The sequence below is a fragment of the Pseudorasbora parva genome, chromosome 1 (assembly GCF_024679245.1).
Source record: "Pseudorasbora parva isolate DD20220531a chromosome 1, ASM2467924v1, whole genome shotgun sequence".
In the NCBI taxonomy this organism is placed as follows: Eukaryota; Metazoa; Chordata; class Actinopteri; order Cypriniformes; family Gobionidae; genus Pseudorasbora; species Pseudorasbora parva.
The window spans coordinates 70,101,092-70,116,276 of record NC_090172.1 but is presented as its reverse complement, the minus strand read 5'-3'; the positions used below and the strand labels follow the sequence as shown (position 1 = coordinate 70,116,276).

The 15,185-nt window shown below is 40.9% G+C and overlaps 1 protein-coding gene across 1 annotated transcript; it reads right to left on the bottom strand.

Annotated features, from left to right (window-relative positions):
• Window positions 1-2,951: 2,951 nt before the first annotated feature.
• LOC137077202 (butyrophilin subfamily 1 member A1-like) lies at window positions 2,952-9,935 on the bottom strand. Its single transcript, XM_067445226.1, has 6 exons — window positions 9,854-9,935; window positions 9,450-9,812; window positions 6,192-6,485; window positions 4,399-4,500; window positions 4,296-4,316; window positions 2,952-3,124 (listed from the first exon to the last, which is right to left on the bottom strand). Exons 1-6 carry the CDS (start codon window positions 9,933-9,935, stop codon window positions 3,036-3,038), a joined length of 951 nt encoding a protein of 316 aa, XP_067301327.1. The 3' UTR covers window positions 2,952-3,035.
• Window positions 9,936-15,185: the final 5,250 nt, after the last annotated feature.

Here is a 15,185-nt window from a genome sequence, read left to right as displayed (position 1 = left end):
AGAAATGTTAATCAAAAGAAAAAAATATTTAGGCAAATGAATAAACTTGTGTCAAATTTTTAGACATTTTTAACTGGAAATATGCCAATGTGATTCATAATGTTGGCCTTAACGAACAGAAAATATTAACAAAGCCATTTTCATCAGATTAGGCGTAAGTTTAATAATGAATGTGTATATATTGTAAATTAATATAATTCTATTTGTAACATTCAGTAAATAAAAAAAAAACTCAGCTTTTTCAGCCTGTATTGGGCATAAGATTAGCAGCCTAATGAATGTTCATACTGTGATTTTAATAAACTTAAAACTTTGATAAACAGTAAATTAACGTGTCTAAGAAAATTATTCATGAAACATAAATATCAGTATGTTAATATGTAAATCATATGTTCACTTTATTCACTGACGAAAACGGAAAAAAACAGTCAAAGCTCAGCGTTATGAAGAGACAGGGCAAGATAAAAACAGAGAAAACGAGAGATGTGGACATAAGAACGACAAATAATTTACTGCCCAGTGACATGGTTTTCAAGCTATTGTTATCAAATTTTTTGGCCTTCAGAACATCATAAAATGCTCATATGTAGATCATAGAAATCAAAATTTTCTCGGGGGACCATGTTAGAACCCCCTAACATTTGGGATCTTGGTTATTATAAACCTGCCTTCATTATTGGGTATGATTAATCATTAATGCATGTACAGTATGGCCATACAGTAAGGTGTTATATATTTGCTTTTTAAGTAATGATAAACAGCCAATATCTTCTGGGTATGCATGTTTGTAAGCTATTAGTTAATAGCGCAATTTGGACCCTAAACTAAATAGTGTTACCATTTTTTCTACAGACCTACCCTCACTGAGGGCTGAGCCCCCCTAAAATAAAAATCCTAGAAACGCCCCTGATCCAAATTATCTGATACGATACTAAAGCTATTGTTTTCTTCATCGTCAAAATCAACAAAATCACAATTTGTTCCCTGACAGATTCATCTTCAGATCCACCATCAAGCGAGGATAACATTTGATTACGTACTTGATCAGCTGTAAAACGCTGAGCCATGACAATTTGTGTTATCGTGCCTGAGGTAAATTTGATTGACACCTCACATCATCGTTTGTCAAACATTGCCACCTTGAGGACTAAACGGGAATTACATTTCTTGAGACGAGCGCTGCACAAAGCGCTGCAGAGCGGTTTCTTTTTGCACAGAAAATATATGTTCACTCTTACATACCTCGGGTCGCTATCGACCCTATTAAATTTTTACATTTAATTAATTAGAAAACAGATATTATTTTACATTTTTTGAGTTTTTTTCCTTGTTATATTGTTGATAATATATAGATTGAGGAATACGAGGAGGTGGAGTTCTAACTTCAAAAAATGAATGAGCAGGAGGGTAATGGATGACGTCATGTTTTTTTAATTTTTAAATTACACAAATCATAAAATAAGATTTTGGTCATCCCAACCTGTTGAGAAGTGAAAGGTTAGTGAATGATAACATGATTGATGATGATCTCTGTGAGGATGTTCCCACTGGCCGTTGAGGAGGGAATGGGCAAAACCAGTGCACGAACTGCTGGACAAGTGAATTTTTAGTTCAAAAAAATAAAACAATGAATAATAAGTTCTGTGGTCATATTAATCATATTATCTGTTTGTTTTTTTTGTTTTTTTACGGTGGTATCGATTTAGTATCAGTATCGAGGTATTTTAGTCTGGTATCGTATCGAAGTCGTAATTTTGGTATCATGACGACACTAGACTGTATATAAATAAACTATAAACAACACCTGCTTTGATGTTGTTATGAGTGTCCTAGTATGTCATTTATGTTGATATTACCTGATTGTGTCTCTTATTTGCAGCTGCAGAAAGGCACAGAAAGCAGAGAGAGAGCCGTCTACAGGAACATCCAGTCCAATGATAAACAAGAACTCACCGCTCCATTGTGATCATTGTGTTTTTATTAAATTAACACAAACATTAATCAACGCGCAGTTCACTGATCAGTTACAGTGTCCAGAGTCCAGAGTACAATGATCATCTGATGAATAGCAAAATGATTTGTTCACGGCACCGTTAGACATTATATATATCAAACATTCTACACATAATATTTCTCAATACCGTAAAAAGTAACAAATATTTCTGAGTATCATGTGTTGGGCCCCTTGATCCTAAACTGGGAGAAAACGTTTGTTCCCGAGTTTGAGTTTACAATCCCAGGAGTCTTTGGCATGAGCAGGAAAGCCATCTGTGTCCGTCTCTGAGCTATATCTATAGTATCTGAGAAGAGATTTACTTTGTGTTCTTATTCATCATTCTGTCTAAACTCTGGATCGGTCTGTGAGGTTTCTGAGCTGTTACCCAGTAAAGGTTGACTGGACTCTTCAGGAGATTCTACAGGTTTTGGACAATCTACAATTGTAATTGGACTTGTATCACCTACTCCTGGATTAAAGAGCGGAGCGACTGGTTCAGTGAATCTGGAGCTCATGGTCAGCAGATGTTTCCTCTCTTTGACATTGTAAAATGACAGCTGACCGTCATCATAATCTAACAGAACTCCCAGTCGTTCAGGTCTCGGCGTCAGTGGGAATGTAATCGGTGTTACAGTGTTGGTGTGAAAGCCTTTAGGACCGTCTGAACACAAGAACCAGAAACCGTCTGATGGAGTTAAAGCAGATCTGACTCTTGAACTAAAGTTTCCGTGTTTCATCACACCAATCATCCAGTGCTCTTTAGGAGGTGTTTTGGTACTCTTTTCTTGTACCAGCTCAACCTCCCAATAGTGGCGTCCAGATGTGAATGTTTGAGCTCCAGATGCACATAATTCATATGGAAATCCCTCTCCTATGTAATTATATCCTGCACTGTCCCTCAAGAGTTTACAGTCCTCAGAGATCATCAGAGCTGGATGTGAACGCTCACGGTCAATAGTGATCTGAACTGAGAGGTAGAAATACATAAATCATCCAGTATTAATCCTCATGTGTGTGCAATATTTCCACATCTGTGCATTTATGACTGAAGATGATGAACTGCATTTATAACTGAGAGGATCATACCTGCATGTTTCCTCAGTTCTTCTATATTTGTGTCTCCCACAACTAAAATGACAAACAATTGGAGACTTTAGAGAAAGAAATCTACAGCTGTAACTGAGAACATCTGCAGTTATCATCAATATATAACAGGAATTATTAGTTTGAACAGCTTTAATGTATTGTTAATTCCCCATAATGAAGTTATATTTGAGAAAAACACTGTCATGATTTTGTTGCTTCCACTGAAGCAGAAGATGCTCTTTATGCTGATAAAAGTATTTATTAAAGATGTTATAAAATATAAAAGTCCCCAATGTGACTGTGTGGATTAATCTGGTATATGATGTTCTGGATTATCAATAATAAGAAAGTAAAAGCGATCAGTGTTTGCTGAGGTTGTGAGTTCTTCAGTCATAAACTGAATGAGTTCTCATGAGTTGGTGGTTCTCGTTTAGCTGAGGACTCTGTGAGTAACCAGAATATTTGACCTTATAAAGTCACAATGTTTTAGAATATCAGGATTGTGTTTATAGATCAGGAGAGCTCATTCCTGTTCCTGGAGATTTCACAGGTCAGAGTTCAGCTCCAGCTCCATACACACACCGTACTTACTGCAACAACGTTAATTTAATGTAGAGTAACTGGTAGCTTAGCTCACTACATTTTCCAAGTAGCTTGCCCAACACTGCTGTCAGGGCTGGAGATGAACTTCTGACCAAGATGAGCAGATCTTCAGGAGCAGCGCTGATATTTTATCTGTTTGTTTTTGTCTTTAATCAGTCTGAGTGTGGAGCGAAGCGGGAGAGAAAGGAGGACACACTGTCAGTTTCCCAGATTAAAGTTATAGTTTGGACTGTATTCACATTATGTTCTGGTAAAGATTTCTGCTACGACGTGCACTTGAGCATTGCTACGGAGCCCCGCACATGACATGCAGTAAAAAAATAGTAGGCTAAATCATGCGCACAATTTACTATTTCGTTCCCTCGATTTGGTAAATAGTGCGCACGATTTATAAATTGAGGGAACTAAATAGTAAATAGTGCGTACTATTTACCTTCTTTTTTTGCATGTCATGTACCGTACATTGCTGATGGTGTAATGATTAATCTTCTTCAGATACCTTCTTCTGTTGGTCTCTCCAGAGATGTATTGTTTAAAATAAGAGAACATTTCATTTTGACGATTTAATTATTAATTGTTTCTACAAATACTTCAGAATTAGCTTAATTACCTTCTTTAGCAGTTTTCTTCCCTGAAAGAAAGATTTAATAAAATATCAACACATAAGCATGAATGCCTGCATAAAAGCCTTCTGAAGACTAAGCAGATTGTACCTGTTAGTTTGTGTCTGTATTTGTAGAGGATCAGCCCAACCAAACCCAGAAGAGCACAAAGGAGAATGATGAAGAAAGGAGCCTTCCATGGGTCTGATGAGTCTGAGGAAGAGAAACACCTTCAACATATATCAATCAAATACAGTGATTACGCAGAACAATAGCTGGAGTGCCCATGATCACCACCAGAGGGCGTCTCCTTCAGTCTCCTGTGCTATCTCATCATCAACTACATTACCCATAACCCATTGCCTGACTAATCATGATCTGATTACTTCCACCTGTGTGTTATTGTCTCATTTACTCTTGCCTATCCAAGTGCTGTGTTTCCACTCTCACTTGGCGAAATTAGATGTCAGTTAAATATGCATCTGGTGTGCACTTTGGCCATGTTCACGCAGTACCAGAATAGGATTAGTCCTGTATTTCAGGTTATGTTCTGTGTGTGTGAACGGGACATTTGCTAGCCTGACAAGCCGGACCCACATCAAGATGTTTGGTCTGGAAACTCCCCATTGACGGCTCAATCTGAGGGGCGGATAAACGGCAGTCTGTCAAACTCCCTCTGCACGCGATAGGATAGCGCTACACCACCCAGAGCATTGAAGGTGAAGCAGAGCTCGCTGACAGATTAAACATTCGCCGTATCCGGTCGGCTAAACTCTGAACACATCTTCCCTTCTTCAGAATGACTTCAGTGCCGTTCTTTGTTCTTTTCTCAGAGAAAAGCTTTACTCAAGTCTTCCAGAGTCGCGGTCAAAGCTGATTTGAAAGACCGCCGCCGTCCGCCAGTTTCTGTGTTTACTAGAAGCACGTAAACGCAACTCGGCCGTCGTCATTATGGCCCCGCCCACCGACTCTATACACGATGTGATTGGCCCATCCAGATTGAGAGGGATACAGCTCAGAAGTGTATTGAGAGTTGCTAGACGACACTCGCGGGCAGATTAGATTTGCTGCCGCTAGGGTGCGTCTAGATTTCTAGGCTAGACATTTGCGGTTGTCAGTCCCAAAAACTATGGATGGGGAAATTAAGCTTCATGAAGCAGTGAGGCTTTACCCTAACTTGAAGCGCAGAGAGAGTTGAAAACAGCGCCATCGGGTGCTTATTTTAAATAAAACAGCCAGAAGCCTTTGGAAGAAGCTCTGTCAGATAAAGCCGTCGGTGTATAACTGGGTGAATATGAGGCAAAAATTTAAGGCGCTTCGGATGGCCATAGGGTCTCTTGAAAGCGCTATATAAATGCAGTCCATTTACCATTGACCATTTATTAATTTTTTAAAGCATACACACATTGGAAGCTATAAACTCAAAGTATTCCCAGATAGGAAAGGCCATTACTCTTTTTTTTCTTCATTATTCTAAATACAAACACCAACACCCTCTCCCCTAACACCAAATTACCTAAACAAAGTGCAAATTTTTTAGCAAAAAAAGACACAACAACAAAAAAAGAATAAATAGTGACAAATACATTTTGGTTATCTAAATATAATGTATTGATTAACTTTTAAAGTACAGCACTCTTCTCAAAGACCCGTCAACCTGTCTGAGCCTGTCTGAGACACAAAACGAAACACACTCTTGATTGGACAGAAAGTGAGGCTTCATTTGTCATCAATCACGTGACTCTGAGAAACCAATACACACCCCGATACGGAGCTTCACTAGAAATATTCTCGCATGCGCGATACGCGCATCGAAGCTTCAGTGTCATACGTAACATCACTACCAAAAACTGACAAAAGGCTATTGTTCAGATATCTACAAATGTTCTGAGATGTGCTCTGACCTGAAGAGATGATGGCTTGTATGTTTAATCTTCCTTCTCTAAACTCTCCAGTCTTGAGAGCCATTGAGCATGAGACCAGTTGAGCGTCCGAGCGAGAGACGGCCGTCCAGCTGTGGACAGAGAACATCTCATCTGCTCCACGACTGCCAGATGTTCCTCCAGGACGGAGAACCTTTCGCTCATCTGACATCCAGGTGATGTTCGGCTCTGGGTACCAGCCGCTGGATCTACAGCTGATGTTCGTACGGCCATCATCCAGAGGCTGTGGAAACAGGACAGGAGCGGATCCTACAGCTGGGACAGAAGAGACAGATGCTCTACAATCACTGCAGGTATATTTTTAATTTATTTGGGTAAATGCATCTCTAGTGGTCCAATAGAGGCTGGTTCAAAACTAACACATTTTCTGTTCTATGAAGGTTAATTTGATCAACATTCTTTAGACTTAGACTAGTTAAATGAATGCTGCTCGTTGTCTATATGGGTCCAATCTACAGCATTTAAATCTGAAGCAACTGCAGTTAATTAGATCATGAATGGACTAAAGTTTGACTGTATTTATGTCATATATCTACAGAAGTTCTTATTGAGAATTAACAGAGATTTATATGTTGATGTTTTATTGAATATTTCATTTGAAGTCACCATTATGGTGATCAGTGTTTGCTTTAGATGGGCTAATGACTCTTGACTTCTGTTCATTTCTCTTTCAACAACTGCATTAGTTCTTGCAGAGAACATTACTGAATTGATAAAGAATGAGATTGTTTAAAATGCAGATCAACATGACTGTGTTTTAGTAATATGACTTTATGACTAGTAAAATTACTATTAAAGTGGTTTTAACAACTGTTTTTTCTGTAGTTTATAAACTATACAAATCAAATGTTGTTGCAGTATTGTCCAGTTTAACACTGTGAAGCTGCTTTGAAACAATCATAATTGTAAAAGCGCTATATAAATAAAGTTTTTATTTTTAAAACTTGCATAAACTTCATATACATTTTAAGGGAAAAGTTATGAACAGACAACCTTATTGATTTGAAGCTGTCATTCTTAATATTTAAAGGATGTTCCAAGAATGTTGTTCTAAGAAGACCTACAAAACCTTCTACCAACAATGTATGAATGACGATTTTATGTTAACCTTTTGAGAACATTATGTAGCGTCTGGAGTCTCTCTCATCAGGATCAAAGATGAGTAAATTCTGATGTTTAGGGTGGATAGCTTTTAGCCACATATAAATTAGGGGCCCGATGCCAACGAGTCTGGAGAAGCTGACACCTAAGACAGTTTTTATGACCCAGTCGAAATTAGACAGGCAGCATCTTTGGAAAACTGTGGCAACTTCAATCAGATTGTTATCTGATCACATGACTTGAACCCTGTTCCCCCCTTCACATTCTCTCAGACAGAGAGACGCAGAGACTCTTCCCAAAACACACACACTGACGTTCCTTATGAAGCTTTAATTAAAACTATTCCAGACTGTATATGAGGTATCATTGTGTGTATGTATGCTCCCTATGTCATACCAACATAGTCATGATGTATAAACAATGTAAGTTCATTTTAAATGCTTGTATTCCTGTGTAAGAATGTATCTCTGCTTTAATATCTCCCAGCCATAATGTGTTTGATATCTAAATATTCCTCTCTCTTTGTCTTAATCAACGATGCACAGAATAGGATTATGAAATGTATCATTAATATGTTTAGCAAACTTGGGAGTAAAACTGTATAAAATCGACACCCTTTACGACACCTGATAAAACATGCAAAGCAGGTCGTAAACCGAGACAAAGAGAATTTTTCCCGCTCAGAATTCACCCTCTGGATTGGGTAAACTAACCCAGAAGAGGTGTGGATTAATTGTCTTAAAAGACAAGTGGAAACATTTCTTTGGTCTCTTCTCTACTCGGCCTCGGACCTTCCCTATTGTCCTCTGAAGCCGGCTCACCCCCTGCCATGAGGCTTCGGCCCTCGGCTAGGAGGTGAAGCTAACATTGGTTGTTTCCGTTGAAGTCAGCGCACTCCGCTACTCAGTCCTTGGACAAAGGCGGACAGGCACTGAACACCATCAAGGAACTTCCATAACTTCGAAGGAAACCTTCCTCTCCTTTGGCACCATTCACTTTCAAACTACATTCAAACTTCCCACTGATCGGAGAACACTTGGAAGAACTGAGAGAGAGCGCTCCAGCTCACAGAACACTCTGAGAAGGACCCTTACGCATTCTTTTATACTCAACACAAAGCAACCCATGCAAGTATAAATTCCATCGAAATTTAGATGCGTTTAAGACTAGTAACCCTGTTTAAGGTGATATTGTTCTTTGCTGGCTCTCTGAAGTAATGTTTGTGAAATGCCATTCTGATCCCTTCCTTTCTCTTCTTTCTCCTTTTCTATTTCGTTACCTGTCGTTATTCTGTATATACATGTATTCTTTATCTAGTCGTATGTATTCGTAGTATCAATTATTAAAACCATTGTATCCATGTTTAATTGTCCTTGTTACTGCTCACAGGACATAAGTCACTTTAATGTTCAGATCTAGCTACAGCTCTCATGAGTATCTTTGAATACTTCTAACTAATATCCCAATAGCTCGAAGTTTACTCTTTGTGGCCAGAAGAGTAACCTTCCCAGAGATTTGGTAGAAGGAATAAAAGCTTTGAGAGTTGATAAGAGATTGTACTGATCGTTCGTTAAAAGAACGGATCAGATGTGTTTTGAATTAATTCTTTAAAGGTTATTCTGTAATGATTTAATATATATTCGTTAATTGCAATCCATTGTTGTTAACCAAATTTATATTGCTTAAATACCTAGGTTAGGTATGTCCTATTGGGTGATTTGAAGATTTATTGTTTGATCATAACCAGTTATGATTAATAATAAATAATTAAATATTAGTCCCCATAATTCCCTATTGAGCTAATTTAATTTATTAATATATGTGGTCCAGTCACTACATATTATTAGACCAGGTAACATTCTATTAACGATACTAGAAACGTTTTTATAACTTTGAGAGAACTTTGCCAGAACGTTCCCTGATTGTTGGCTTAACAATTTATTTGAAAGATTATGGCAGCATTCTGCTGCAAAAAAGAAAAGAAATGGGTTTGATATTCCATTTGTTGCAGAGTTAGAGTGGTAGAAATTCCTACTCATGCAACAAAACAGCTGAACTATTCCTTTAATAAGCTCTAGATCAATAAATAAATGTAATGTATGGATGTATTGGACTCACCAGTGACTTTGAGAACCACTTTACTGCTGCCATATGTGCTTTCTCCACTCACATAACAGTGAAATGAGCCTTCATCCTGAACTGTGAGTTTCTCCAGCCGTAGAGAGACGTCTCCATCCTTCAGACCTCCAGACAGATCTGAGCGCAGAGTCAGTGAACTTCGGTTCCTGAATGATTCCTCCTGGAGATCCTGGATCTTGCCATGCTTATAGAAGAGAACAGGGTTGGTGAACTGGTCATGACGGTACCAGCGGATCTCCAGAGCTTCAGCGTTCTCCGGAGGAGAGATCCAGCAGGGCAGAGTGACTGTAGACCCGACATGAGCCACTATCTGATCACCAGGAACCACAACACTAAATGACACTGAGAGACAGACAGACAAACGTAGTTACTTAAAAAGTTACTTTCAAACCAAACAGCTTTCTGATTGTCTCGTGAAACTCCCGATTGCCTGATTCCTATTGGAATTGACTGGTTTTCACACATGAAATGTCTCGGCTTTAAATGTAACTGAACAACTGGTGTTTGATTCCTACTTGACAGTAAAATACAATAACATAAAATAACAGCTGGCATTCTGACTTTTTAGAGTGTATTAAATATCTTGTATTTTTTGTTATGTAAATGTAATTTATAAATTGTTTGTAGAACTTTTTTAAAATGTCTTCATTATGTTGGGAGAAAGCATTCTCAGAATGCTCGTGCATGCGAGTGACAATCACACAGTGTGAATAATCAAAGACGTGATCAGAGAGAATCGCAGATGAGTCACCGACGCCAGTGAAATATTTGGCATGCTAAATATCTGGACCTCTCGGCGATTGAAACTCCTGCTGTGTGAAATGAGTTCTGAAAATTACATTGACGATGACCGACAGCCAATGAAAGAGTGAGATACAGGGCAGCGGGAGGTTCAGGGAGGAGTTATAGAGCAGAATATCAGTGTTTTAATATATATATACAATTCTATCAAACAGAAACAAAGGCCTCGTGTGGACTTGTGTGGAGGTGTGGACTCGTTAGCTGCTGAGCGAAGGCTTCTGGTGGGCTGTAGACTCGTTAGCTGAGCGAAGGCTTCTGGTGGGGGTGTAGACTCGTTAGCTGAGCGAAGGCTTCTGGTGGGGGTGTAGACTCGTTAGCTGAGCGAAGGCTTCTGGTGAGGGTGTAGACTCGTTAGCTGAGTGAAGGCTTCTGGTGGGGTGTAGACTCGTTAGCTGAGCGAAGGCTTCTGGTGGGGTGTAGACTTGTTAGCTGAGCGAAGGCTTCTGGTGGGGTGTAGACTCGTTAGCTGAGCGAAGGCTTCTGGTGGGTGTGTGGACTCGTTAGCTGAGCGAAGGCTTCTGGTGGGGGTGTGGACTCGTTAGCTGAGGGAAGGCTTCTGGTGGGGGTGTGGACTCGTTAGCTGAGCGAAGGCTTCTGGTGGGGGTGTGGACTCGTTAGCTGAGCGAAGGCTTCTGGTGGGTGTGTGGACTCGTTAGCTGAGCGAAGGCTTCTGGTGGGGGTGTGGTCTCGTTAGCTGAGCGAAGGCTTCTGGTGGGGGTGTGGACTCGTTAGCTGAGGGAAGGCTTCTGGTGGGGGTGTGGACTCATTAGCTGAGCGAAGGCTTCTGGTGGGGGTGTGGACTCGTTAGCTGAGGGAAGGCTTCTGGTGGGGGTGTGGACTCGTTAGCTGAGCGAAGGCTTCTGGTGGGGGTGTGGACTCGTTAGCTGAGGGAAGGCTTCTGGTGGGGGTGTAGACTCGTTAGCTGAGCGGAGGCTTCTGGTGGGGGTGTGGACTCGTTAGCTGAGGGAAGGCTTCTGGTGGGGGTGTGGACTCGTTAGCTGAGCGAAGGCTTCTGGTGGGGGTGTGGACTCGTTAGCTGAGGGAAGGCTTCTGGTGGGGGTGTGGACTCGTTAGCTGAGCGAAGGCTTCTGGTGGGGGTGTGGACTCGTTAGCTGAGCGAAGGCTTCTGGTGGGGGTGTGGACTCATTAGCTGAGCGAAGGCTTCTGGTGGGGGTGTGGACTCATTAGCTGAGCGAAGGCTTCTGGTGGGGGTGTGGACTCATTAGCTGAGCGAAGGCTTCTGGTGGGGGTGTGGACTCGTTAGCTGAGCGAATGCTTCTGGTGGGGGTGTGGACTCGTTAGCTGAGCGAAGGCTTCTGGTGGGGGTGTGGACTCGTTAGCTGAGCGAAGGCTTCTGGTGGGGGTGTGGACTCGTTAGCTGAGCGAAGGCTTCTGGTGGGGGTGTGGACTCGTTAGCTGAGCGAAGGCTTCTGGTGGGGGTGTGGACTCGTTAGCTGAGCGAAGGCTTCTGGTGCGGGTGTAGACTCGTTAGCTGAGCGGAGGCTTCTGGTGGTGGTGTGGACTCGTTAGCTGAGGGAAGGCTTCTGGTGGGGGTGTGGACTCATTAGCTGAGCGAAGGCTTCTGGTTGGGGTGTGGACTCGTTAGCTGAGCGAAGGCTTCTGGTGGGGTGTAGACTCGTTAGCTGAGCGAAGGCTTCTGGTTGGGGTGTGGACTCGTTAGCTGAGCGGAGGCTTCTGGTGGGAGTGTGGACTCGTAGGAGTGAGTCGAAGTATGCGGGTGCTGAGCAAGAGTCAGAGCTTTGAATTTGATCCGGGCAGCGAGTGGTAGCCAATGCAGAGAGATGAATAGAGGTGTGACATGAGCCATTTTGGGCTCATTGAATACAAGACGTGCCACAGCGTTCTGGATCATTTGCAGCTGTCTGATTGTACAAGATGGAAGTCCAGCCAGAAGCGCATTGCAATAGTCAAGTCTAGAAATGACCAGGGCATGGACAAGAAGCTGTGTTGCATGCTCAGTAAGGAATGGTCTGATTTTCCTGATGTTGTGCAATGCAAACCTGCATGACCGAGCCGTCTTCGAGATGTGGTCTTTGAAGGACAGCTGGTCATCAAAGATTACTCCAAGATTTCTGACCGACCCTGAAGGAGTAATCAAAGATGAACCTAGCTGGATGGTAAAATCGTGTTGTATGGTGGGGTTAGCAGGGAAAACAAGCAGCTCAGTCTTTGCTAGATTGAGCTGCAGGTGATGTTTTTATCATCAATGCCGAGATGTCCGCCAGACAGCTTGAGATTCGTGCAGCTACTGTGGGATCATCTGGTTGAAATGAGAGGTAGAGCTGTGTGTCATCAGCATAGCAATGATATGAGAGGCCATGTGCCTGAATGATGGGTCCCAGTGATGTAGTGTAAATGGAGAAGAGGAGAGGTCCAAGCACTGAGCCCTGAGGAACCCCCGTGGTCAGTTGATGTGTTTTGGATACCTCTCGTTAATAATCTATCTATTAACGTCATGTAGGAGATTTCGCCGCATTTTGTGACAGGACACATCACGTTATGCAAAACAGGGAAGTGCAGAGGGGAGGCTTTGAGGGTTTGAGCCTCTGCTCTTTTTGAAAATTAATCAAAAGTGCCCCTCTCAATAATCAATATTGTGTATTGGCCTCAATAATATTGTGGCCAATAAAACAGAATTGGAATTATAATTAATATAACAACGTGTAGAAAACAAATGGCGGAAAAGTTGTGTTTACCTTCTATCTGTCAGTCTGAAATGTCTTTGCCATAACGCGTTGCTATGGGCAGTGTGTGTTTTGCTTGACTGTTCATTCTGAACACTGCGTCCTCTCTATATATTATTATTTTTGTTGTAATTATTATGCTCATTGTAAAAGTAAAATATAGTAAATGGACTGCATTTATATAGCGCTTTTAACAGACCCTATGGCCGTCCAAAACGCTTTACATTTTGCCTCACATTCACCCAATCATACACCGACGGCGATGTCAGCCATGTAAGGTGCCATCCAGCTCATCGGGAGCAGCTGGGGTTAGGTGTCTTGCTCGTGGACACTTCGACACTTGGTCAGGTGGAACCGGGGATTGAACCACCAACCTTTCGGTTTGTAGACAACCTACATGAACCAATGAGCCACTGCCGCCCAAAATACAATAAGTTTGTTTCTGTAACTGCGAACCAGATGGGTCATTCAGTGAACGCCTGTGACTCGACGGCAGGAAAAACAATCCAAACGTAAATGTATATAAAACATTATAAAAACGAGTGGTTTTTATACTATGTAAAGTAACACTGTCCAACAGCGACACCCGCAGGTGAAGTTAGCGGATCTCCTGAGCCTATTAGATTAACAGACCTACCAAAGTCACGCTATGATTGGATGTTGGAGAACATAGCGTGGCATGGGGACGTAATGACGTGCCATAATTGATCTATGTTCTATAATGTAAAACGGGAACATAAATGGAGTACTCTAAAAGCAACTCATGTAAACACCTTAATCAGAATACTGTCTTATTCAGAATAAGGTCAATAATTAGATTACTGCTGTCCATGTAAACATAGTCACTGTTTTCTCCAGAACGACTGTACAGCCAAATACAATTATGTTGCAATATTGTCCTGTTTAACACTGTGAAGCTGCTTTGAAACAATCGTCAGGATCATTGGTTCCTTGCCACTGTCGCCTTTGGCTTGGCTTGCTCAGTTGGGGACACTAAAAATATGACTAAAGTTATTCAACTTATTATACAAATAAAATATATGAATTAGGTCTTATTTAATTCTATAAACTTAAATACTGATCTGCCAACATTGTTGCTATATGATAAATTAAAATAAGCTGATAACATCACTGTTTTCTCCAGTACGACTGTACAGCCGAATCTAATTTTGTCGCAATATTATCCTGTTTGACACTGAAGCTGCTTTGACACAATCGTGATTGTAAAAGCGCTATATAAATAAAGTTGATTGATTGATTGATTAATGGAAGAGTGACTTGTTTTGGCTGTACATCAGATCTAGGAAAAAGGTACTGTTACGTTATTTACTTTGGGGCGACTTACACAACACCATTTTCCACCAAAATAGAAAACTCTCAATGCGCTACAGCAGCTCACCCGTTTTGAAGCGATACCGCTTTCATTTTCGTGTAAACATCAAAAAACATGAATCTGTAGGTGCGTAATTTTTCTTTACAAAATGACTGCCAAATGACTTGTCTGCATTGCATAATACAGTGTTGTTAGTCGTTTCTGATATTTTGATAACGCCTTCATCCGTACAGAGGGAAAGAGAAGGGAAGGAGGCCTTCACAGAGGAGAGTCTAGTTGACATGGTCTCCGCTGACCCTTCAAAGCTGAGTTGTGTCGTATCTAGGCGTTTTGGACCAGCTGGAGTTTGTTTATTAAGCGAGCAGGGCAACCACCCAGTAGAGCATTACAATAATCTATCTATCTATCTATCTATCTATCTATCTATCTATCTATCTATCTATCTATCTATCTATCTATCTATCTATCTATCTATCTATCTATCTATCATGGACCAGCTGGAGTTTGTTTATTAAGCGAGCAGGGCAACCACCCAGTAGAGCATTACAATAATCTAGCCTTGAGCTCATGAACGCATGTACTAACTGTTCAGCATTTTGCATTGAAAGCATGTGCCGTAATTTAGATATATTTTTAAGATGATAAAATGCGGTTTTACAGATGCTAGAAATGTTGCTTTCAAATAAAAACGTTTCAGGTTACTACTTGTGGAGCTTTTTTGTCCAATAATTAAAAATGCATTTTTTTCTGAATTAAGTTGCAGATAATTACTATTCATCCAATTTTTTATATCAGCTCTGCATTCCGTTAATCTTGTGAATTGGTAGGTTTCGTCAGGGCGTGAGGAAATATAGAGCTGAGTATCGTCAGCATAAC

What these genes read in the sequence shown, in the direction of transcription:
- LOC137077202 (XM_067445226.1), bottom strand. Translation starts at nt 9,935, where the DNA reads ATGTGTGAAAACCAGTCAATTCCAATAGGAATCAGGCAATCGGGAGTT. An exon ending in AGTGGTTCTCAAAGTCACTG is followed by an intron (nt 6,486 to 9,449) that starts GTGAGTCCAATA and finishes CTTCTGTCCCAG; the next exon opens with CTGTAGGATCCGCTCCTGTC. An exon ending in GAAGAAAACTGCTAAAGAAG is followed by an intron (nt 3,125 to 4,295) that starts GTAATTAAGCTA and finishes TTGTCATTTTAG; the next exon opens with TTGTGGGAGACACAAATATA.